This window comes from Vombatus ursinus, unplaced genomic scaffold (assembly GCF_900497805.2).
Source record: "Vombatus ursinus unplaced genomic scaffold, bare-nosed wombat genome assembly UNPS02014838.1, whole genome shotgun sequence".
NCBI lineage: Eukaryota > Metazoa > Chordata > Mammalia > Diprotodontia > Vombatidae > Vombatus > Vombatus ursinus.
Window position 1 is genome coordinate 1,466,298 of NW_020954616.1, and position 26,033 is coordinate 1,492,330.

The 26,033-nt window shown below is 42.1% G+C and overlaps 2 protein-coding genes across 3 annotated transcripts in view; one reads left to right on the plus strand and one right to left on the minus strand.

Moving 5' to 3' along the window:
- Positions 1 to 2,342: 2,342 nt before the first annotated feature.
- On the minus strand, positions 2,343 to 4,705 carry DUSP23 (dual specificity phosphatase 23). Of its 2 annotated transcripts, XM_027840068.1 has the most exons (3): positions 4,254 to 4,705; positions 3,064 to 3,212; positions 2,711 to 2,797 (listed from the first exon to the last, which is right to left on the minus strand). In XM_027840068.1, exons 1-3 carry the CDS (start codon positions 4,518 to 4,520, stop codon positions 2,791 to 2,793), a joined length of 423 nt encoding a protein of 140 aa, XP_027695869.1. In that variant the 5' UTR covers positions 4,521 to 4,705; the 3' UTR covers positions 2,711 to 2,790. The 2 variants fall into 2 exon arrangements, with proteins under 2 accessions (XP_027695868.1, XP_027695869.1); XM_027840067.1 differs by lacking the exon at positions 3,064 to 3,212 and having other exon boundaries at positions 2,343 to 2,797; positions 4,254 to 4,646.
- The window catches only part of LOC114026379 (C-reactive protein-like), a 50,098-nt gene continuing 28,351 nt past the window's right edge, over positions 4,287 to 26,033 (plus strand). The window contains exon 1 of the mRNA XM_027840065.1: positions 4,287 to 4,350. The gene's annotated coding sequence lies outside the window, so the exon portion shown is untranslated. The remainder of the gene's footprint in view (positions 4,351 to 26,033) is intronic.

Here is a 26,033-nt window from a genome sequence, read left to right on the forward strand (position 1 = left end):
ATGAATTAAAATATTTTGATGATTACATTTCAATTCAATTTGTTTCCTTTGTGTTCCTATATATTTAAAAATATCACATACATACATGGGTTATGGGGAGCAATGGATGGAGTGCTAGATCTGGAGTCAGGAAGATCTGAGTTCAATAAGTCTTCAGACACTTACTAGCTATGTGACCCTGGGCAAGTCACTTGACCTCTATCTGCCTTAGTTTCCTCATCTGTAAAATGCAGATAAAATAGCACCTACCTTTCAGGGTTGTTGTGAGGATGAAATACTTGTAAAGTGCTATACAAATGTCAGTTACTATATTCTGAGGAATCTAATTTTCACCAGACTGCCAAAGGGGTGCATGACACAAAAAAGGTTAAGAACCCCTCTACTAGATGATTCCTCAGGCCCCTTCTAGGTTTACATCCTTAATCCTGACTCCACACACAATGAAGGAAATGATTTCTGTTGGCCTCTTGTCTGAAATTAAAATGCATGTATTCACATCAAGATAAACATTTCTCTATCTCAGCTCCTATAAGGGAATGGATGCTTCCAAAGTGGCCAGTGCTATCCTTCCTGACAGAAATGGCCAGTTTCTCAAAACTAAAGTCAGATAGATAGGAGAAAAGTAGAAGGCGGCAAAGAGGGAAAGGGGGATGGATAGTCTCCCACCTAATACCAAAGTTAACACATACATGGTGTGGAAGGGGAGCAAAAACAGGTTGGGATAGCCTGTATGTCTTTGCTTTAGCTGTTTCCCCGTGCCTAGAATATTCTATCCCCTGACCTACAACTCAAGTTTTACTGGTTTCTTTTAACATTCAGTTCAAATCTTATTTTCTACAAGAGGCCTTTCTCTTCTATATTCCCTCTCATATACTATATGTCCTAGTTATCACTCCATTTAGAATGTATGCTGCCTGAAGGCAGAGTCCTTTTTTTTTTTATTAAACCTTTTTTTTGTATTCCCAGAACTTAGCAGAGTGCCTAGCACTGATAAGCACTAAATTCTTGACTGAGCATAAGGCAGAACCAAGGAATAACCACACATTTATGTAGTGCTTTAAGGTCTGAAAAGTGCTTTCCTTACAACCTCAGTGAAATAAATGCAAATATTATCTCCATTGTACAAATTAGGAAACTAAGTCTCTCTGAGGTTAAGTGACTTGCTCAGGGTCACTCTGTCTGAAATATTAGCTCAAAGCAGGGCAACTAGGGTGATAAGTCCTAAAGACTATGTCACTAAATAGTCACAGACTATTTAACAATAGTTAAAGGAAATGGGCATGTTTACTCATGGAGAAAACTGGAATATGAAAGCTGTCTTCATGTATCTGAGGTATGGTCATGTAGAGAAGAGAAAACTTGTTTTCCTTGGCCCTATAGGGCAGAACCTGGAGCAATGAAGCTGCAGACTGGTGGATTTAGGCTTAAAGTAACAGAAATCTTCCTGAAAATTACAACTGTCCAAAAGTGGAAGGGGCTGCTTCCAGGTAATAAGTTCATAATTACTGGAGGTCATTAATGGGGGGCTAGATGACCACTTGTTGGGGATATTATCTGAGGGATGATAGATGTGGGTTGGATTAGATGCCCTCTTTCTAGCAATAACCCTCCAAATCTCTGTTTCACAGAATCATAGATCTCAGTGCTCCAGAAAATGGAAGGGTTCAATTCCCACGATTTCCTCAGTTCTAGGAGTTGGACTCGGAGATCCTACAACCCACGAGCCATTGTATCGTCACCAAACTATTCAGAACTCCATATCTCTGGTCTTTCCTTGAAGGCCTCAGTTTTAAGATATACAGTTTTAATCTGAGGATTCCAACCTCATATCTCCATAACATGGGAAATTCAAGATCTGGTCAGAAATGGGAAGGGGAATCTTATTCAGCTCTGCAGAAGAATACTGGAACCTGTGGTGCCCACCTGTCGAAGGAGAGAAATCTGGTTCTATACCCTCTAGGTACTGCCTCTTACAACCACAATGGGGCTCTTTCCTGACTTGAGTATGAACTGGGATCCATCAGTTTATGGCCTGAGGATGTTATGGGCAACTGGGTAAGGTGGAGGTGCCAGCTGAGTCCATGGAGTTGCACTTAGGGGAGTAGGTAGTGTCTAGTGGTTGGAGGACATTAGTTATCTATGGCACACAAACATCTAAGCTTGCCTTCCTCAAGGAGATGATATACTGTACAGGTAGGTGTGGGTTCATGAGATCTATTAGTGGGAAGTGGTTCTATTAGAGACTCAGAAATGAAGATACTGAAGACTAGACTGATGTGCTGCAACTGTATCATCAACCAGCTCCCTGAGAATTCCAATAAGTCATTCTTAAAGACAAGAGAAGAAGTTTCAGTGATCATTTTATTGAGGAAAACATGTTTGCCCACGTATATGTCTATAATGAGAATGTGGATACTGGCCACTCCCATATTCAGGTCCAGTCTCACTGTCCTATAGGAACAGGGGTGTATCTCTTCTGATCCAGATAGAGTGTGGTTGCTGCTGTGACCTCAGGCTGCTCCTCCACAGCATGGACTGGTTCTGGCTTTGGCTCCGGCTTCTCAGCCTATGCACCATATGGGTTGGGGGAAGCGTAGTGCCACAACTTCCCCTACTTGGTTCGTTGGTAGAACTGGAAAACCGCTTTCTCTTGCTCATGGGTCTCGACGGAACCTGGTCGCAGTCGCCGAATCTCTGCCACAGCTTCTCCCCCTGCCAGGCCTTTCTCCTTCACTAGATAGCAGGCCAGCATAGTGCCTGTACGCCCATATCCCAGGGCACAATGAACCCCTACAGCCTGTGGGGATGGGGCTCAGTGGGGACAGGGTCCCAAAGGCCCTGTACCCTCTCAGTCCCAGGGTTTTTAGGCTCCAGCCATTCACAGGACCACTGGATTAGAGATTTCTAGCTGCCCAGAGAAATTAAGTGACTTGCCCAAGGTTACAGAAAGTAGCAGAGCTAGTATTTGAATCCAGATACTGCCTCCCTAACCTCCCAGGAAGACCTGGAGCATTCCCCCCTTCTTTAAATATGCCTAAGAATTGGGCACAGGTTATGACTAACATCAGAAGAAGGAGGTAGCCTGGTCTGGGGACTATCCACTTATGCCTTTGAAGGAGAGAAGCAGCAGGTCCCAAGCTCAACTTCCCTTGCTGGGTAGGGTGGATGCTCCAGCTGAGCCAAAGAGTGGTACCTGGAGTAGGAGGCAGCATCTATGGGTTGGGATACAGCAGTTATCCATTGTACACATATGCCTAAGCCCTCTCTTGTCTCAAGGAGGAATGAGGGACTTATAACTACAAATGACTCTAGTCTCGGGATCTCTGCCAGTCAGAGGGTGTTCTTTGAGGCACAAGGGTCTTGCTCTTCAGGTATTTCCCTCTCCCCCCAGGCTTAGAATTTTCTTACCTTAATTTCTTTTCCTTCTGATGCTTCCTTTACTACAACCCTGTCCCCTGATCTACCCTCAGCAATCTTTGACCATCTTCCTTGCTGTAGTGCCTTAGAGACCTTCTACCTTCTACTAGCCAATTCTGCTGGTGTCAATAACTTGTTTTCCTGTCAGCATTCACATCCCTCAAGCTGTGAATGTTACTCTTTCCCACCACTGACTGACTTTCCTTTGATCCCTGACAATTATTCACCATCCTCCCTTCCCTTTAACCTTGCTAGCTTCCTTAAGGACATCTGCTCAAATCCCACCTTTGGCAGGAGGTGGCTTTCCTGCCTTTTTCCATTTACTCTGTGTGTGATATATATATGTGTATTTATATGTATGATATATATCCAAATACATACATATGCACACACATAAACTCTTTATTCTGTGGATTCCTTCATACACATGGGTATAGATATATAAGTGCAGGCACACATATACCTCTGTGTATATACTATATATCCATATATAAGTATATATTTTACCTACATATTTATCTTCTATAACTCCCCCATCAGAATGTGACCTCCTTTAGGGCAGGAGCTGTTTTTGCCTTTCTTAGTAGCCCCAGACCTTGGCACAATGCTAGGACTGACCACCCTCCCCACCTATCATCCAGGTGGCCGGGCTCTTCCTGGCCACACTGCCCCCCTTTTCCACGGCTCTCTCCGCCCCCCACCCCACCCCCCCGCGCGCCTCCCCCCTCAGTTCTCTGGGGCCCGCTGACCCCGCCCCCTCCAGCTCTCTGGGCCCGCTGACCCCGCCCCCTCCCTCCCCAGTCCCTGACCATCCCGCCCTCGCTCCGCAGGCTGACCTCTCCCCGCGCGTTAGCTTCGTCCACGAGGCGCACAAAACGATCGATCTGCTCTGGCGCCGGCGGGCAAAAGTCGGGGATGCGGAGCCGGTGCACGGTGAGGCCAGGGCAGGTATCACGGTGGGGAGGCCCGCGCTCCGTCAGGGACACAAGGTGCCGCACTCCCTGAGCCCACAGGAACTGGTAGTGGGCGGGGAGCCGGGGCAGTGCCAGCCCCGCCAGGCGGCCCGGGAGTACCCAGGAGAAGTTGGGGGGCTTGGAGCCCATAGCTATAAGGGAGCTGGGGACGCCGGGGTCATTGGGGACACCGGGGTCATTTGGGACTGCCCAGCCCCGCCTCCCCGGCCCCGCTCCGCCTCGCGCCCTCCACCCTCTTTGCGGCCACCGGCGCTCCTTGTAGCGAGAGTCGAGCTGGCCCCGCCCCTCACTCCGGGGATTGGCTGATCATCGGGAATGGGGCGGAGCAAGACGCTGGAACTCCTTGTTACGAGGGACCGCTTTCCCAGTGGCCTAGCGGACTTAAGTCTATTGGCTAATTTGTTATGAATGGGCGGGAATTATTAGAACGGCTTACTTGGTGATTGGTAAAGCTGCTCTATCAGCTGATTAGGGTGACAGACGAAGCCAAGGAGTTTACTCGAAAAGTGGAACAGCTCTCCTGGATGCCAGGCTCTGCTGCCTCCTAGCCGCGGCTGTGAGATAATTCACCGCTTGTGGATCACCCGGCATATTTCCCTTTTAGGTCTTATTTGTATCATACTATTCGTTTCCTTTTCACTGGATTTTTCTTAAGCCCCTGTTGTGTGCCGAGCCTTGAGCTAGGCACTGGGGGAGATTCGACGACGCAATAATTTGGCTGCACAAAGACAGGCATCCAGTGTGTTTTCAGCTGTGGTCAGAGTACATGTGCAATGGTGTCTCCTAGGCGCCATGTTTTAGGAAGGATATTTATTAGCCCCCTGGTGAAGGGCTATGACGTCATGCTCTATGGGGGACTGAACTAGGACAGCGTAGGGGTTGGAGTAGGGACTGGAATTATCTAAATTATGCTTGTCTCCTGGGAGGGCCGAAATAGGAGCTGCGAAGAAGTAAATTTAGATTTGATTTAAGGGGAAAACTGATGAAAGGAAGTGGAGTTTCCCCGGCCTGAGGTCTTCAAGCAAAGGCAGAATAACCACTTGTGGGGTATGAAGTGAAGAGAATTCTAGTTCATCTTGAGCTCAGTATCCCCCCAAGATTCCTTGCACCTCAGATGTGACTCAGTGACTCAGACCCTGGCCTCCTGGAGTTGGCAGGGGAATACGACTCATACACAAGTAACTCCAATGAAATATTAAGCATGAGAAATGCGTAGGAAAGATCCAATAGGGAGTATTAATTAGCCAATTTAAGTTATGCATTGCCCTCCTCTCTTGCTCCCTTGTCCCTTGGCTAGTATGCTCAAACCTTCTCCCTCCTTCCAAACTCCTTTATTACTACTATCACGGGCACCGCCATTCTCAGTCACCCAGGCTCGCAATCTAGGTGTCATCCTCACCTCACTTTTTCTCACCCCCATTTCCAGTCTGTTGCTAAAAACTGTCGATTCTACTTTCCCAGCATCTCCATTATAAGCCGGCCTCTTTCTTCTGACACTGCCTCCACCCTGGTACAGGCCGTCATAATATGACGTTGGGACAGTTGCTCTGCCTGCTGCAAGTCTTCCCCCATTCCAGTCCATCCTCCACCTAGCTGTCAAATTGATCTTCCTGAAGTGCAGGTCCTCCCCCCTCCCCCTGGCTCCCTACCATCTTCAGGATCAAAGATAACATTCTCTGTTTGACTTTAAAAGTCCTTTATAACCTGACTCCTTCCTACCTTTCCAGTCTTCTTACACCTTATTCCTTCGGGTATATGGGATGTTCAGGGAGGAATAGCATCTCTTGTGTGAGGGCTTGCTGAACCCTTTTCAGGACAGCTCATTTACCTCTGGTGTCCATCCAACTCTCACCTATGACTCTAAGAAGCTGTGGCATGCACAGTGGTACCCATCTTGGCAGATGGGTTATACCAGGTTGAGAGGAACTGACAGGTCTCATACCATTGGTGAGTTAAGGGGATGTCTACTCCAAACATGTGAAGACTTCTCCCAATGGAATAGGCAGATGAGAACAATTTGTTCCAATGGCCATAAAGGTGCCTGAAGCAGGCACTGTATAGCACTTAAGAACTTTGTCCCGAGGTCATCCACTGCATCCTGAGTCATCTCCAGTCATCCTGACTTTTGTCTTGCCACTGGACTTCAGTGACCCTGGAAGAGTGAGGCTGATGACTTTGCTCAACTCTCCTCACTTAAATCCAATACATGAGCAAGTCAGGATATCACCCCATGATATCATTGGTCCTCTAAGAAAACATGGGATGAACAACACCACTTTATTCCCCTTCCTGTACTCTGCAATCTGGTCCTTGATATTCTTTAGACAAAACACTGACATTCCATCTCCCAACTCTCCATCCTTTTTCACTGGCTGTTCCTCATGCTTGGAATCCTTTCCCTCCATATCTCTGCTTCCTGGCTTCTTTTAAGTCTCAACTGAAATCTCTCCATTTGCAAGAAATCTTTCCCAATCTTCCTTAATGCTAATGCCTTCCCTCTGAGATTACCTCCAATTTACCCTGTATATATCTTGTTTGTATGCAGTAGTTTGGATGTTGTCTCTTCTATCACTGTGAGTTTCTTGAGAGCAAAAATTGTTTTTGCTCCTCCTCCCCCCACCCTTTTTGGTATCTCCAGAGCTTAGCATAGCATCTGGCATATGTTGTTGGTCAGTTGTATCTGACTCTTCATGACCGCATGGACCATACTGTCCATGGAGTTTTCTGGTCAAAGATACTGAAGTGGTTTGCCATTTCCTTCTTCAGTGGATTAAGGCAAACAGAGGTTGAGTGACTTGCCTAGGATTACACAACTAGTAAGAATTTGAGGCCGGATTTGAACTCAGGTCTTCCTGACACCAGGCCCAGCACTATGTTCGCTGAGCTATCTAGCTGTATTTTCTGGCACATAACAGGTGCTTAATAAATGCTTGTGGACCTGATGTAACTGTTGCTTCCCAATGACTCCTCATCTTTACTTCCCAGCTCCCAGACAACAATGAAATCCTCCTTTGCAATAAAGAATCAGTTAAAATAAACAAAAAACTGGCCATACCTAACAACATATTCCTCATTCTATAGTCCACCACCTATCTGCTGGACTATGCTTCATCTTCAATCACCTAAAGTTACTATTGATCATAGCATTTATCAAGAGTCCTGCTTTATTTCAGTGGAATCTTGAAATTACCTTATTGTTGTCATCACATAAATTATTCTCTTAGTTCTGCTTATTTTATTTGCTATCTGTTGCTATAGGTCTTCCCATATTTCTTGGAATTCTCCCTATTTGTTGCATCTTACAGTGTAATAATATACTACTACACTCACATACTGTAATTTATTTAATCATTCCCCAAACAATAGGCACTCACTTTGTTCGTAGTTTGCTTTTGTTTTGTTTTGGAGAGAGTACCACAAAAGTGCTGCTATGCATATTTATATAGGGTTTATTTCCATCTTATCTTTGATCTCCTTGAGGCATAGTCCAATAGTGGTATAACTGGGTCAGTGGGTACAGAGTGTTAATTGATTTTCTAGTATAGTTCCAAATTGTTTTCAAGGATGGAGGGATCAATTCACAGTTCTACCAGCAGTACATTAGTATGCCTGTATTTCTAGACCAGAGTCAAGTTTTGAAATCTGATGAAAGTGCAAGGCTACTTCACACCTTTATAAAACCAAACAGAATCATCAATTGAGTTTGCTCAGAGGCCAGGAGAATTGCCCAATACTAAATACTATAATTTGCAAGTTCACTATTCACTCTACTCATAGTTTAACTGTTGTTGCTATTGTGGTTTTTAGAGCTGGAAGAGACATTAGAGATCATGTAGTCCAACTGCCTCATTTTATAATTGAAACTAAAGCCCAAGGAAGAATTGATTATTTCAGGATAGGTCCTTGAGTTCCAGCCTGTTGCCATTCCAAGGGTGGCAGACCTTTAGGAAAAGCTCAATAGCACATTTGAGGGAAACTTGTCTGTTCCTTGAGCTATAGCATTTTAGGATTTTACTTGGCTCACTATTGTTAGTGCTGCAGAAGAAGGAATCTTTGGAATAGTCCTCTTTCTCTTGCTTTAAAGCCTTTGTCCTTTTTCTGTCTCTATTTGAATTCTACCCATCCTTCAAGCCCCAGCTCAAGACATACCCCCGTCAAGCAGCCTCTTCTGACTACTCCAATGTGAACTGATCTTGATGTTCTGTGAGGCTTCGAAACAACATTTAGCCCTTGGTTGCTAGATATGCTCCTTCATAGTGAGCTCTCTGAACTCTTCCCATTGATGGGCATTACACAGAGGCTAGGCAATTTCTTGACAAAAGTAATGGATTTATAACTGGAAAGCATCTTATAGCTCTTATGTGAGGAAGTCACTTAATCCAAACCCTTCATTTCAGAGAAGAGAAAACTGAGGCCCTTGCTATACAGGTAATAAGTAGGTAGCAAAGCCAGGATTTGAACCCTGGTGGTCTGAATCTAGATTTAGTGCGATTGCTCTTATACCACATTGCTTCACTGATTTGCAGCATTCTGTAGTTGTTTAATGCCTAGAGTAGCTAGCTGGGCCTGGAGTAAGGAAAACTTTTCTTTGTGAGTTCAAATCTGGCCTCACACATTTACCGGCTGTGTGACCTGGGGCAAGTCACTTAACCCTGTTTATCTCAGTTTCTCCATTTGTAAAATGGGCTGGAGAAGAAATGGCAAACCATTCCAAGATCTTTGCCAAGAAAACTCCAAATGGGGTTTTGGACATGACTGAAAAAAGTGACTGAACAAGAACAACTAGTTGGTTAATATATCCTGTAAGTTTTGTTTCCTTTTCAAGACGGCAAATTTCCGGAGCAAATGTGTCTTGTATGTGTCTTGTATGTCTTCTAGGACTGTAGTAGGGATAGTCCAGCTGTTTTGTACATATTGTCATGATGGCTGTTTTGGAGGCAGTTCTCATGAAGATGACCATCTTCCCTCTTTTGGGTTTAGAGCAACAATATTGGGCAGTGGCTAGAGGGCAGAAGTGTGGAAAGGGAGCCTCGAGGTGGGGGGAAAAGGAGCAGGAAGGCCCTGGGGATGCAATAAAAATTATTCTCTATGTTTCTTGTAGCTTTTGGTGTGAGGATTCCATGTGTTTTCTTTGGCTCTGTGTTATGTTTTATATTTTTCAGTCGTTAATGATACATATTCCTACCTGGGCCTTACAATAGAAGTTTCCAAACCCGGTTTGATGGCACCCTAGAGTGTTTTTAAGTTATCTAGTAAGGTTCTGTGAAATTCTCCAAAACAGGATTAATTCTAAATCACTTTAATTTTAAAAGTAAATAAATACTACAGAGCTATTTGTGGGTGGAGTAGGGGAAGGGAGAGAAAGTATGTGAGTTTGTGTGGACTGTACATAATATGTGCATGAATGTTTTTATGAAGAAATCAAACTAAAATGACAGGGCTACTAGATTATAAGCTCTTTATCTTATTTATCTCCCACCTCCCTTAGAGTCTAGTCCAGTGCCTTATAACTAGTCGGTATTAATAAGTTTCTTTTTTTTTTTTTGAAGGATTGAATGAAGGCATGAATGTATAAGTGAACAAAACAATACAAATCTCAAAAAGCTGAGAATTGGTGCCTTATGGAAAAATCAAGGCATTGCATTACAGGAATGAAGTGGGGCACATGAACATACACATATGTGTGTGAAGATGGGAGAAGTCCTTTCCAACATTCAAATGCTGTGATTCTCTGGACCTTGACTCTTTCCCCACTTAGGGATGGCTATGACCCTCGGGTGATACTGAAAGTCTGGAGCTACAGTACAGGTCCTTTGGAGAGCTGGAACTTGCTAAGGGATAAGATGCATGACGCTCTAGTTTCTCAGAGATACTTTTCTGCATGATGAAGCTTCAACCCCAGGCTGGCATTCAAGTTCAAATGACTATGTGGGAGGGAATCCCAAATAGGAACACTAACAAGAGAGTATTAATTGGGAAGAATCCATCAATAAATAGACTAGGGTTCATATGAGTCTAGAATTGCTTTGGGCCACAGGTTACAGGTTAATGATAATCTATTTATTTAATATTCTGAACTTAGCAAAGACCAAACAAAATGGGTATTTCTACATACATAGTATGAGAGAAGATTGTAAATGAAACTACAGATCTCTCTTATGTACCAATTGTTTTTTTTCTAAATACATAATAAATTCTACACATAACATCTAAAGCTGTCCCACTTGTCCATTATTCTTTCTGATCTTCTTTCTGTTCTCTTCTGTGCAATTAAAAAAAAGGTGTTTTAATGATCTCCTTTTTTTTTTTGCTATTTGTTCCCTAGTCTCTTCCATTTCCCCCATTTAAAAAAAAAAAAAAGAAAAACAAAGCTCTTTGAGTATTCATAGTCAAGCAAATCAAATTGTTATTGGGGCCATATCTTAGAAAATGTGTGTCTTAATCTATACTTTGGGTCCATTATCTCTCAACAGTAGATAGGTAGTAAGGATTTAAGACATCTCCAAAGGCCTCATGATGGAAAATGCTATCCACATCCAAAGAAAGAACTGTGGAGTTTAAATGCAGATCGAAGCATACTATTTGCTATTTTTTTTCCTTCTGTTGTGTTTTGTTTCCTCTTTTTGGTGGTTCCTCCTATTGGTTCTAATTCTTACTTACAACATCACTAATGTGAAAATATGTTTATTTATTTATTTATAATTTTTTTAGGCAGTTGGGGTTAAGTGACTTGCTCAGGGTCACACAGCTAGTAAGTGTCAAGTGTTTGATCTAAGGCCGGATTTGAATTCAGGTCCTCCTGACTTCAGGGCTGGTCCTCTATCCACTATGCCACCTAACTGCCCCTGAAAATATGTTTAATAGGAATGTATATGTATAGCCTATATCAGATTGTGTGTCCATCTTGGGGAGGGACGTGGGGAGGGACAGCGAGAAAAATTTAAAACTCAAAAGCTTATGGAAGTGAGTGTTGATAATTAAAAATAAATTAATAAAAAAAGTAGATAGGTAGTGAGGGTGTATGGGGTGTTCAGGGAGGACTAGCACCTCTGGTATGAGGGTTTGCTGAACTCTTTTCAGGGCTCCTCATCCACCTTTGGTCTCCACCTTTCACCCAACTCTTAACCTGTGGCTTCATGAAGCTGTAGCATGCACAGGAGCCTCGTCCTGGTAAAACCTTTTCGGCAGATGGGTTAACCCAGCTTGAGGGTAACCACCAGGCCTCAAACCTATCAGTGAGTTAGGGGGATGTCTACTTCAAGCATGTGAAGACTTCCCTTGGCAGAATGGGAAGATAAGGACAGTTTGTTCCAACATACACGAAGGCAGCTGAAGCAGGCACTGTGGAGTGCTTAGAGCTTGGTCAGACAACGAAGGCGCCAAGGTCATCTATTGCATCCTGGGCCATCACCAGTCATCCTGACTTTTGTCCTGCCATTGGACTTGGATGACTGTGGAAGACAGAGTGAGGCTGGTGACTTTGTGTAACTCTGCCTCACTTAAATCCAATTCACAAGCAGGTCAAGACATCACCTAGTGTATCATTGGTCCTCTTTGAAAATGAAGGATGAGTATCATCAGATGGGTAGCCTGCTTCATCATTAGTCCTTTGGAATCACGATTAGTCATTGCGTTGATCAGGGTTCTTAAATTTTTAAAAGTCGTTTTCCTAGTACTGAAATTTTTTAAACAACACAGGGCCAAAAAATACCCTCAGAACTCCACCAGAGACCTCCTTCCAAGTTGATATTAAGGCATTAATGGCTACTTTTTGTGTCTGTCCATTTAACTATCTCCAAATTTGTCCAATGATACTATAGTCTAGCTCTTATTTTTCTTTCAGTATAAGGGCAGCTTATACTGGGCACATTTTAACTTTGAGATGAATCAGGGTTATTATTATTCGCATCAATGCTTTTCTTCTGTAATACAATGCTAGGAATAAAAAAAAATCACCATGTTATTTTTTTTCCAAAGGTGACTAAGAGGATGTGAGCAACTACTAAACACAATTTCTACTATAACTTACCCAATTAGTTGTCATCTACTCTGCAAAAATCTTCAGCAAGTTAAAACCAATTAACTGTTGAGGCAACACATAGCTTTAATTATTAGGAAGTTTTTCAGAACATAAAGCCTAAATTTGCTACTGTGTAACTCCTGCCTAATTGTTTTGAGTTCTGTTCTCAGGGTCCAAGTAGAACAAATCTACTTCTTAGTCTTACATGGTAGCCTTTCAAATACTTGAAGGCAGTTATACTTCTGCTGAATCTTCTCGGTTCCCAGCTCAACATTCAGTTCCTTCAACAAATTCTCCTATAGTATAGCCAATATTTATATAACATTTTAAAGTTTTCAAAGCACTTTACAAATATTATCTCATTTGATCTTCACAACAAACCTGGAAGACAGGTGCTATTGTAATCCCCATTTTACAGATGAGGCAACTGAGGCAGACAGAGATTAAGTGACTTACCTAGATCACACAGCTGGGAAGTGTCTGAAGCCAGATTTGAACACAGGTCTTCCTGACTCCAGTAGAACTCTATTCTGCCACCCTAACACTATAGCATGAATTTTAGTTCTTTCACCTTACTGGTTGAGGCTCTTCAGCACCTAAACTTTTTTTCTTAAAACTGTCACCCAGAACTAAATAACATACTCCAGATGAGATGTGATGAGAAAAAAAGCACAGTGGGATGATCAGCCTCCCCATTTCAGGAAGCCATCTGTGCCCTTCTAGAACCATATCAAATACTAGGGGTAACAATGAATATCCGAGTTCGATTCCTGGTCTTATTGAGAAGGACTCAATTGTTTCTATAATTAAAGACAGTTTTAGATTGATATTGTTTACTTATGTAAAGGTAAAGTCCTTTTAGTTCTGTGCTTTAAAATACTTTTTACATAAAAGGGAGCTATATTTTATTGAAAGCTTTTTTGTTCTACTACTATAATCATCTGATTTTTTGGTAATAATATCATATATTAATTATGAGAGGTAGTGTGAAGTGGTAGGGAGAAAGTTGGCTTCAAAGCCAGGAAGAGCTGGGTTTATATATCTGACACATATTGATTATTTGACTCTGGGCAAATCACTTAACCTCTTAATGTTCTAGGCAACTTCTCTTGGATTATAAATTGTATAGAGTGCTACCAGAACCAGATGAAAATATAAATGAGAAATATTTAACAAAATAAATAAAAATGCAATTTTTGCTGTTGGTCAGTCATGTCTGATTCTCTGTGACTCTTTTTGGGGGATTTCTTGGCAAAGATACTGGAGTAGTTTGCCATTTCCTTCTCCAGCTCATTTTATAGATGAGAAAATTGAGGCAAACAGGGTTAAGTGACTTGCTCAGAGTCACACAGCTAGTAAGTGTCTGGGACCAGATTTGAACTCGGGAAGTTGAGCCTTCCTGACTCCAGGCTCAGCCCTCTGTCCATTGCACATAGCTGCCCCCAAAATACAATAGAACATAGATAATGTTAATAATTGGCTTGCTAAGTTAATATGTAGCTTGGAGCCTTTACTTAAGTATGACTGAGTGGGCCACATTTCTATTTGAGCTTGACACCACTAGTAGAGACAATACCAACTTACACTTGTAACAGGAGTTATAATTCAATCTTTGAATTAGAGTCTCTTCTACAAATGAAATCACAGATTCTGTCTCTATCCCTATTGTTTATTATGTTGATGCTTTACTAATACTGACAAAACCCTGAAAACATCCAACCTAATTATAATGTATAATCTTTCTAATATGTTGCTATGGCTTTTTTGGTTGGCATTTTATGTAAAAATTTTATATCGATATTCATTAGAGATACTGGTTTTAAAGCAGAAACAGTTTTCTGTTTTAAGGTAGCTGGGTGGTGTAGTGAATAGAGTGTACTGGAGTCAGGAAGACTCAATAAACTTCAGTGCCTCCCCAGCACTTCTAGGATCAAACACAAAATCCTCTCTTTGGTGTTCAAAGCCCCTAGTAATCTAGCCCTCTCCTCTCTTTCCAGTCTTTTTTGTTTGTTTGTTTGTATGTTTTTTTTTAGGCAATTGGGGTTAAGTGACTTGCCCAGGGTTACACAGCTAGTCCAGTCTTCTTATACCTTACTCTCTGCCACTTATTCTTCGATCCAGCAGTACTAGCCTCCTTGCTGTTCATGAGCAGGACACTCTATGTATTTCCCTTGGCTATTCCCCATGCCTGGAGCACTTTACTTCCTCAGCTTTTCCTCTTGACTTCCCTGGCTTCCTTCAAGTCCCAGCTAAAATTCCATCTTTCATAGGAAACCTTTGTTTCCTTTCCTTTTTTTTTTTTTTTGGCTAGGCAGTGGGGTTAAGTGACTTGCCCAAAGTGTTATGGCTAGCAAGTGTCATTTATCTGAGGCCAGATTTGAACTCAGGTCCTCCTGATTCCAGGGCCGATGCTCCATCCACTTTGCACTTAGCTGCACCCAGGAAACCTTTCTTAACCCCTCTTAATTCTAACGCCTATTCTCTTTTAATTATTTCTATTTACCCTGCATATAGCTTGTTTGCACATATTTGTTTGCTTATTGTCTCCCCCACTAGATTGTAAGCTCCTTGTAGGCAGAGATTGTCTTTTGCCTCTTTCATAAAAAAAGCATCTTTAGCACAGTGTCTGGCACATAGTAGGCTCATAATAAATGTTTATTGATTGACTGACAGGCTGGAGTTCAAAGCCAGGCTCTGATACTTACTAGCTATGTGACTTTGGACAAGTCACTTAACTTCTTTTTGCCTCAGTTTCCTCAGTTATAAAATGGGGATAAAAATAGCATCTACTTCCCAGGGTTATTGTGAGGATCAAAGGAGATAGTATTTGTAAAATACTTAGCACAGTGTCTGGTACATAGTAGGACTATATAAGTACTAGCTATTATTAATTGCTTCTCAACCAGTGGTTTGAACATTAGGACTATATTTATCTCATAGAAGGAGTTTGGCAGGGTGCCATCTTTCCCTGTTTTTGAAAACAACTTGTGTAATATAGCTAATTGTTCTTTGAATGTTTGATAGAATTGACTTGAAAATCCATTTGGGCCTGGGGACTTTTTTTCTTGGGTGTTCATTTATGTTTTATTCAATTTATTTTTCTGAGATTAGCTTCTTCAAATTTTTTATTTCTTCTGTTACTCTTGGTATCATATTGTTTTGTAAATATTGATCCATTTTATTATCAGTTACGTTTGCATGTAATTGGGTAAAACATTTCTAGTAATTTCCTATATTTCTTCTTCATTTGTTGTGAATTCTTCTCTTTCGTTTTTTATTTTGGTAATTTCGTTTTCCTCTTTCAGGGGGATCAAATTAGCTAACAATTTCTCTATTTTATTGGTTTCTTCCAAAAGCTATTTCCTAGTTTTATTTATGAAATCTATGTTTCCCCCCAATTTTGTTTTCTCTCTTTTGAACTTCTATTTTTGTATTTATTGATTTTGTTTTGTTTTGTTGCTTTTGTGGTATTTTTAGTTGCATGTTCAATTGATTGAACTGTTCTTTCTCTCTTTTATTGATCAAAATATTTTTCACTACTAAATGCTTTTGCTGCCTTCCAAAAGTTTTGGTATGTGGTTTCGTTGTTTTATTTGAGGAATAAAATTTCAATGTATCATACTGTGACAATACATGTGACAATAATTTAAGCTGTTCTATGGATTTGTTTTTTTTTTTGGTGAGGCAGTTGGGGTTAAGTGACTTGCCCAGGGTCACACAGCTAGTTAAGTGTTGAGTGTCTGAGGTCGAATTTGAACTCAGGTCCTCCTGACTCCAAGGCCAGAGCTCTATCCACTGTGCCACCTAGCTGCCCCTGTTCTATGAATTTTTAAAAAAGTTTACCATGGATCTTTCTCTCTCTCTCTTTTTTATTTTTGTCTTCACTATTTCTACCTCTATTCCTCCCCATTCCCTCCCTAGAACTTAGGAAAATTAAGCACAGTAAGGCAAAATGAATTGACACAGTGCCAAATGTTATAGATATAATTTACCTAGAATTTAGCAAATATATTGATAAAACATCTCATCCTACTTTGGAGAAGTTGGAGAAATATCTATTAGACAATAATTCAAGCAGATGGTTTCCAAAGTGCTTGGATGGTAAAACTCAGAGGCTACTTGTTGATGGTTCAACATTAGCGTGGCAGGAGGTTTCCTGTGGAGTAACCCAGGAAACTGGGCTTGGTCCTTGTCTGTGTAACATTTTTATAAATGACTTGGATAAAGGATGGTATACTAATCAAATTTTCAGATGACACAAATCTAGGAGGGAGAGTTAACACAGATAACAAGGTGAGGATCCAAAAGGATGGTGACAGCCTACTGTGGTAACTAACCCAAACAGAGCCAAAGGCCACTAATCCATATGTGGGCAGCTGGGTGGTGCAGTGGATAGAGTGCCAGGCCTTAAGTCAGGAAGACTCATCTTCCTGGGTTCAAATTTAACCTCAGACACTTAGTAGCTCTGTGACCCATGGGCAAGTCACTTAACCCTGTTTGCCTCAGTTTCCTCATCTGTAAAATGAGCAGGAGAAGGAAATAGCAAACCACTCCAGTATCTCTGCCAAGAAAACCCCAAATGGGGTCACAAAGAGTGGGACACGACTGAACAACAACAAATCCATAGACAAGGATCCTTGCAGCCACCTATTGGCTTGGATTTAAAATGTGATACTATCTATGCTTTATTGCATTTTTATTTTGTTAATATTTCCCAATTACATTTTAATCTGGTTCAGCCACACTCAGGAGTGCTGCTGCCACCTCATCACATGTTTGACACCTCTGGGCTAGAGCATCAGGCTGAATTTAATGAGATCTAATTCAGTGGAATAAATGTAAAATAAATGCACTTGGTTTAAAAAAATCAACTTCACAAATATAAGATGATGGACACATTGTTGTATGATGGTTGTTCTGGAAAAAAAGTGGTTTCAGTGCACTGTATGCTCAATATGAGTCAGTAGTATGATACGGAAGCCCCCCAAAATGAATGTGAATTTGGGTTGTAATAAGTAGAACATAGCTTCCAGGAATAGTCTGCCCTCTTTAGATCTGGCTCTTACTACCTTTCCTTTCTTACACCTTACTACCCTTCACATACTTTTCAGTCCTAGTACCCTGCTCTACATGCTGTTCCTTGAACACCACATGCCATCTCCCAAATCCAGATCTTTTCAACGGCTGTCCTCAGTACTGTGCTGATAAATGTTTAACAACTGGCTCCCTAAGGGGGAAAAATGTATGCAGGACACATTTTTAAATTTAACCTATCATTTTCTCCATTGCTTTTTAAAGTCTGAAAATTGACACAATAATAAATCAAACCCTGATTTACAGCGCTTGTTGATTTTCTTTTTCTTTTCTTAATAATACTTTATTTCCCCCAATTACATGCAAAAACAATCTTTAAATTCATTTTTTAAAGTTTTGAGTTCCAAATTCTATCTCTTCTTGACTCCCCTTTCCCCTCCCTGAGGTGGTAAATGATCTCGTATAGGTTATACATGTGTAATCATATAAAACATTTTCATGTTAGTCATTTTGTCCAAGAAGACTTGAACAAAAAAAAAAAGAAAGAAAGAAAGTCTATATTCAGACAGCATCAGTTCTTCCTCTGGAGATGGATAGTATTTTTCATCACCGTATAGCTGGGAATAGCTTAGTAAGTCATTTGCAGTTCTTCATCATACAATATTGCTGCTACTGTGTTCAATGTTCTCCTGGCTCTGCGCATGTCACTCTGTATTAGTTTACACAAGTGTTTCCAGGTTTTTCTGAAATCATCCTGCTTGGCATTTGTTGTAGCACAATAGTATTCCATCACAATCATATACCACAACTTGTTCAGCCATTCCCAGTTGATGGCCATCCCCTCAATTTTCAATTCTTAGCCACCACAAAAAGAGCTGCTGTATATTGTGCCAGCTGCGCTGTGCACTCTCCTCCTAATAGGAGCAGGCTGCCAGGGTCACACCTACCAGTCTTCGGAGCCCACCCGGATAAACATAGAGACGAGCTGATCAGGAGGTGCAAGCACTCGAACTTTACTCAGAGACCATCACAGCAAGGCCAAGCAGGAAAGTAAGAGCAGGAGCAAGAGAGCAGGAGCAAGAGAGCGAGCTCCGATCCCTACCGCCCCTTATATACCTTCCTAGCCCCTCCTCCTCAGCCCGCCTACTAGTGATTGGTTGTAGGATCAGATACTGGAAGGGGATGTCTGGGGTTAGCACTGCACCTAGGGAGAAGACTAGACAAAGGAAGCTCCTTCTCTGCTGTCCCACCCCCACGTGGCACAGCCAACATCAGACAATCCCTCACAGTATATATATATATTTTTACAAATAGGTGTCGTTCCCAACGCCCCCCCCCCTCCTGCTTTTAAAAATCTGTTTGGGATACAGACCTCGTAGTGGTATTGCTGGATCAAAGGGTACGCATAGTTTTATAGCCTTTGGCCACAGTTCCAAATTGCTCTCCAGAATGACTGGATCAGTTCACAACTCTGTCAGCACTTGTTGATTTCTGAGGTATACACATTCCCACAAAAATTTAAGAACTGGAGAAAGTCCGTTCCCATCTAGTTTCAATGGTCTTCTGCTATTTCCATACCTGGAATGCTCTCCTTCCTTACTTCTGCTTCCTGGTTTCCGGGGCCCCTTTCAAGACTTAGCTCAGATATTGAAGGGGCCTTTCCCACTCTCCCTCCCCTCTCTTCTGGGCCTTTCTTTCACCCAGATCTCAGAGGCTGCTTAAAGTATTCTTCAGCTTGAAAGCCAAAGGGAAGAGAAAAAGGGGTGAGTGTCCCTTTTTGGATGTTCACTGAATTCCTCTTTAGCATCCTTGAGTCTTCAGTTCTGTCTTCAGTAAACAAATAGAAAACTTCATCATTATACTGATAAACCCCCAAATCATCATGGCCAGAAGTAGGCTCATCACAAACTTCCACGTGATCGTTTGGACTGAAAGGTGGGAGGAAATATCTATTAATGCTGAAAGGACCATGCCCCATAAGCCAGTCTATTCCCAGTACAGTTGAACTTTTTGGAGAAATGAGCTGAAAATGTCTGTCTAGGAGAATCTGGTGCATCTCAATTGTAAGAATAAATGATTTATGTACTTAAACACTAGTTTTTAGCATAAGTAGAATTCACCTTACCTTTTAAAGAAATGCTCTAGAATTATATCTGGTAATTAGGGAGATAAGAGAAGTGAGTCAGTCTTCTCTAACTCATAACATCCTAAAGACTTTCAGTCAATGAAATTTTCTGATCAAGATGAGAAGCAATACTTTTGACCACAGTTCAAGTCATCTTCTTAAAACAGAAACTGAAAGTATTTTAGAGTGGGAAGTGAAATTTTCTTTTGGAATAAAAAGGAGTCGGAGTGGTGCTCATAGCCCACAGTAGGCAATTGGAAGACCCCATTCTCTTCTCAAAATACTTTCCAAATACATTCCACCAAATAGAAATGCAACTAGGTTAATAAGTTTCTCTTATAAAATGCAAATAGAATGTCCCCAGAGAGCGTTAATCCTACCTTGTATATGAATTGCTTTAATTGGTCCACTTTCCTTTTCCCAGCATAGTCATTTTTGGTGATAGGAGGAATAGCTTCTGAACAATAAATATTTGTAGGGGGGGTTGCAGTGTCTGGGACTAGGGTGTGTGTGTAGGAGATTAGATAGTCAGACGGCACCCTCCAGAGGATGCTAGTCACCTATGGGCCGGGGGAGAGCTATAATCCAATATGCTTCTGAAATTTTTCTGCTCTGCCCGAGGTTCTTAGTATGTTTGGGACTGGCACATATGCAGAATGCCTCTGATAGTGTCTCCCTCCATGAAGCAGCTGGGGGAGTTTGCTTCCAGGGGAGTTATGATGGTGTGTAATGGTGGTGTCTTTCTGAAGACACCCCCAGTTCCGTCTATGTGGCCAGTTGGAGAGGCTGCCGTTCATGTGTGTAGCAGATCAGAAACAATTACAGAATGTCTACACATTTGCCAATGTCCTTCCAAGACACTTCTGTTACACAGAATCACAACTCTCCAGCCTTTCCAAGTGGAGAGATGTCATCAGGGGCAGTGTGTGTGTGTGTGTGTGTGTGTGTGTGCGCGCGCGCACGCGCGTGCAGTCTCCTATTTTATTTGGATCATAGGATCATAGCTTTAAAGTTGTGCCTCTAGTCCAGCCCCCTCATTTTATAGATGGGGGGCAGGAAGGTTGTGACTTTTACTTGGTGGTAAATAGTATGTGGCAAAAGCAGAATTTGGGGGCTCCAACTCCAAAGCCAGGTTGTCAATGTCTGACTTAAAACCTTCCCAGTGACAGCTACTTGGTCTTGATAAGATGGTGTCAGGGTTTGCCCTCATCTTCAGTGCTTCCCAACTGCACACCAAACAAAACCCCACTATAACCAATACAATAAACATTTATCAAGCTCCTCTTGTTGGCAGAACCCTTTGCTAGATGCTGGCAGAAATATGAGATTTAGAGAAGATATGGCTATTGCCCTCATGAAGCCTGCAGTAGGGGGATAAGACCCCAACATAGATACCATTATCATTATCGTTACGTGATATGTATATTAAAGAGTTACACAATCAAATAATATGTGAGTTCTGAGGGAGAAAGCTGTTACTGATCTGGGGGATCAGGAAGGAGTGGCATTTGATTTGTACTTTAAAAAGTGGTTAGTAAGTCAACAGGGCAGCTAGATGGTGTAGTGGATTGAGTGCTGGCTCTGGAGTCAGGAGGATGTGAGTTCAAATTAGACCTCGAATATTTACTTAGCAATGTGAACCTGGGCAAGCCACTCAATCCTGTTTGGCTCAGTTTCTTCATCTACAAAATGAGCTGGAGAAGGAAGTGGTAAACCACGCTGGTATCTTTGCCAAGAAAACCCCAATGGGGGTCACAAGGAGTCAGACGGGACTGAAATGACTGAACAACAAATTAAGTCAACAGGTGAAAAGGACAAAGTAGAGCATTGTAGGCATTATAGAGAGGCCACCTCTCCTATCTGAAATGCATCTGTCTGGTCTGTCCAAAAGATGGCCAGGAATCAAGAAGGTAGCAAAAAGACCTGCAGGCACGTGGACAAGCAGGCAAAATAGAAACCACAAAGCATTTATGCTAAACGTAAAGCACTTTATTTATAGGCAAGTTCTTTATTCAGTCAATCAATAAACATTTATTAAGTGCCTGCTGTGTTCCGGGCACTATGCTAAGAGCTGGGTATACAAAAAGAGGCAAAAGACAATTCCTGTCCTCAAGGAGTTTACAATCCAAGGGGAGAGACAACAAACAAACAAATATATGCAAAGCAAACTGTCCAGGATAAAAAGGACATAATTAACAGAAGGAAGGAAGGCACTAGAATTAAAAAGGCTTTCTACAGAAAGTAGGATTTTAGTTGGGCCTTAAAGGAAGCCGTGGAAGTCTGTAGTCAGAGCAGAGGAGACAGAAATTTACAGGACAATGGGAGATAATGCCCAGAATTGAGAAATGGGGTGTCTTGGTCATGAAACAGCCAAGAGGTTGGTGTCACTGGATAAAGAATACCTGTTGAGGAAGAAGACTGTAAAAACAGGAGGGGACTAGGTCATGAAAGACTCTGAATGCCTAACATCATTTTGTATTTGTCCCTGGAGGCAATAGGAAGCCATTGGAGTTTATTGAGTAGGGGGGGTGACATGTTTACTCTTAATTTACAGACACTTTTTAACAAATGTAGTTAACTAGTTTTCCAGGCTTCAGAAAATTAGAACTGAGGAAAGAGGGGCCACCAGAGGAAGGCCCACAGAGTAGTGAGAAATGACAATTGTCTGCTTGATAGTAAGAAAGAACATGAACTATAAAAATTAGATTGAAGAACTAAAAAATCACAGCAGTCTGGGCCATTTGGTGAGGGCATTACCGAGGACAAAATAAAACAGCACATTGACACAGGTTGATAATCAGAACCTTAACTAGCATTATTTGTAGGTGAGGCAGCACAGATTTCACATGAGGTGACATCCCTGAAACGTGCCATCAAATCAACTCTTTTTAGGGGATAAACACACCTTTTTAACACAGTGTTGCCAACCTGGGCCCAACTGATGCTGTTCCCTTTAGCTGATCTCTACTCATACAAAAGGGTTCATAGTGGTTCCGTCTTCCTTACACGGGGGTAGGAGGTAAGGAGGGGAGTAGAAGGGAAGAAGTGAGAGGTGTGTGTGTGTGTGTGTGCGCGTGCACGCGCTCACCCTGGAGCCACCTCCTCTCGCACACACACACATGCCTGCATACTTTTGGTATCAAAGTATCCTCCCTGTCCTTCAAGCTTGCAACCTACATGTCATCCTGGACTCCTCACTATCTCATCCCTCATATCCAGCCTGTTTGTTGCCAATGCCTTGTTGACTTCAGCTTTGCAACATCTCTCAAATACACCTCCTTCTCTCTTCTAACACTGCCACTATACTGGTATAGGCCCTCATAACCTCACATCTGGACTATTTTAATAGCTTGCTGGTGGGTCTGCCTACCTTCTCTCTCCCCATTCTAATCCATCCTCCATTCATCTCCTAAAGTGATTTTTGTAAAGCTCAAGTCTTACCATGTTACCTCTCCACCCCCCCATAAGCCCCTCCAGTTTATTATATATTATATATATATAGTATATATAACAACATATATACAATATATAACAACGAATGCACACATATGTGTATATACACATATATAATATTGTCTTTCCCATTGGATTGTAAGCTCCTTGGGGGTAAGGAACTTGCTTGCTTCTTTTTGTATCTCTAGCACTTAGCACAGTTTCTGGCACATAGTAGGTGCTTAATATATGCTTATTGACTGATGGGTGGGGGCAGGGAGCATCTGTTTAGCTACATTTGGTGTTGCTGTAAGCACTAGCTCCTAACACTCTTATGCATTTGTAGAGGGTCCCAGCCTTTTGAAATCCCCTGCTGAGATCTAGTCTTCATCCAACATCACTGGGAAGCAAGAAAGATGTGTGCAGGCAGGAACAGACACTGAGGGATTTTAAGGGGAGAGGTGGGTGAGTGGGGAGAGAAGAGTGTTGCCCTGCCCTTCCCTTCCCTTATCTGTAGTTTCTGGTGCTTTGGAACTGGTATTGTATGGCTTGGCATTGCCATTGTCTCCTGAAACCCCGTGGCTTCACCAACTCCTGTGCATTGTTGTGTTCTCGGAGATCCATTCTATAAGCAGTCCAAATGCAAATGATTCTCCGTTGGAGTTTGTCGGGAAGGATTTTCCTTTGATAATAGTGGCATTTAGAGCAAACCTGCTGCAAACATGGATCTCATGAAAGCTGACATGGGAGGAGTGAAAATTAAATGTTTGGCCATTATCACAGCAGCAACTCTAAGCTTACCCCTTAATCTTATTGGTTTGGCTCCATTTTGTGAAAATATACCCAGTGGGAAGGCAAACAGACCAATTTTCTGAGAAAAGGCCAAGTCCATAAAGATCATACTGAGGCTTGCATGTGTTGAGCCCGAATGCAGGTCTAAGAGAATGCTGGCCATTGAGAGATTTTGAACTAGGAGGAGACAAAAAGAGAAAGCCAAGTGATCCAATTCTAAGCTAATCCCTGCCCCCCATTATGTAATTCTAGCTATCCTGGCCCCTACTGCCCAAAGGTGAGGTATATTTCACCCCCTTCCTCTCCATTCCCCACTGTTGTCTGGTACCCTTAAGGGAGTTTTGTGGTGTCTAGCTTCTTTGAAAATGGCTCCAACTCTGCTAATGGTGTTCCCCTAAGTGTAGGGCCGGTGTCTTGCACCCCAGTTCTATTTTGCCAATAATAGATTAACTTTTACAAAGAAATATTTATTTCAAAGGTATAATTACAAATGTACAAACTCACTTCCCAACATATGGGAAGTACAATTCCCCTCATTTTCTACACAACTTCAGTCTCTAGAGAGAGGATTAGGTTTATAATTTAGCTCAACTCCTATAAAGTGCTCAGTCTCATTTCTAAGTTCAAAACATGCCCTCGAGACCCAGCTACCCTGGTTTGTCTGGGCTTTCCTAACTAGTTGGTTTCAACAACTGCTTACAATCCTGACTCCAAGGTCACCCAAAATCCTAGGATTAGGGGGGGATTACCTCTGGCACTTGGAACTGAGAAGGACAAACGGAATGGGAAAGAAATAAATACTCTCAGGCCCATTTCTTAGAGCTATGGTAAAAGAAAAGTCCTCCTCTCATAGGTTTTCAGTTCATGGCCTCCTCAATGTGGTTGAATTGTGAACTCTACCCTCTGGAAACAGCAGGAAATTCATGAAAGGAAAAATCTTGAGGAAGAAACAGCATGTGATCCAGAAAGTGATTGATTGTCTCAATCTTGGTAGATTTAAAGAGGTAGCTTTTCTGGTCTGTTCAGGCTTTTATGGAATGAAGAGGACCTCCATGTTAGGCAAACTGGGCCTGTCCAGGCAAGCTTCATTATGGGTGCCTCTGATGAGGTTTAGGGGTGCTGGGACCCCAAAATCACAATAGGCAGGTCCTGCCTGAAAGAATTCGACCCAAGCCTTCTTTCAACCAAAGACAAGGTTTATTAGAACATCCATCACATTGGGCAGACTCTTAGGGAGCCTGAATGTTAGTGAGTTATTGGCTAGATTCTAAGAATCTGAGCAGTGGCTAGATTTTAAGAATCTGAGTATTTTAATGGAGACAAGATGGACCTTATATACAGAAAGACTGTGGGAGGGAGCTAGGAGTGGCCAAGTAGTTTGGGGTGACTGGAGGAGGGGTCTAAGGAGATCTGGGGTGAACAGAAATCCTGGGACCTGGACAATGGAGCCTAGCTAGGATTAAGTGGGAAATGGCCGGGGGGGGGGCATAGGGAGGGCTAGGCTAGGTTAAGGGTAACAAAATTGGGAGATTGAGTGTAGTCACAATGAAAGCCAGTTGATGGGATGATAGCCTCAGGTGAACGCCAGAGATTTGGCCACGTGGGAAAGTCCCGGGTTTTTCCTTTCTCGATCCAGATCCCAATCTCATCATCTCCACGTTTGGTGATCTAGAACTGCTCTAAAGGCAAGCTTCCTTATAACAGTAAAGACAGCTATGGTGTTTCCTTGTCCCTTGTTTCTGTCTCTGCAGAAGTGGGGGAGAAAGGGCAATGCAGCACTGGTCTGGGCTAGGATTCTGAGGTTCTCAACTTGGAAATGCTTTCAGAATCCTCTAAATTCAAAGTCCCAGGGCAAAATTTGACTACTCTAGGCCAAGCTATAATGTTTAATGATATGAATGCTCTGTCCTGGGCTCTCTAGGGCCCTCTATACTGTTTTACTTGGTTATTTCTTCCAGCTTTCATGGATTCAGTTATCATCTCTATGCAGATAATTTTCCAATCTATTTGTCCAGGACTAATCTCTCTCTTGACTTCTGGTCTCCCATCTCCAACTGCCTATTACATATATAGAACTAGTTGTCTTTTAGTGATCTTAAACTTAATATTTCCAAAGCTGAACTCATACTCTTTCCCCCCTAAACTCTCCTTTCTTCCAAACTTTTCTGTTACTGTCCAGAGTACCATCTACCATCTTTTTAGTTACCCAGATTGGTAACCTAAGTGGCATCCTTGAGTC

What these genes read in the sequence shown, in the direction of transcription:
- DUSP23 (XM_027840067.1), bottom strand. Translation starts at nt 4,520, where the DNA reads ATGGGCTCCAAGCCCCCCAACTTCTCCTGGGTACTCCCGGGCCGCCTG. An exon ending in AAGCTAACGCGCGGGGAGAG is followed by an intron (nt 2,798 to 4,253) that starts GTCAGCCTGCGG and finishes CCATCCCCACAG; the next exon opens with GCTGTAGGGGTTCATTGTGC.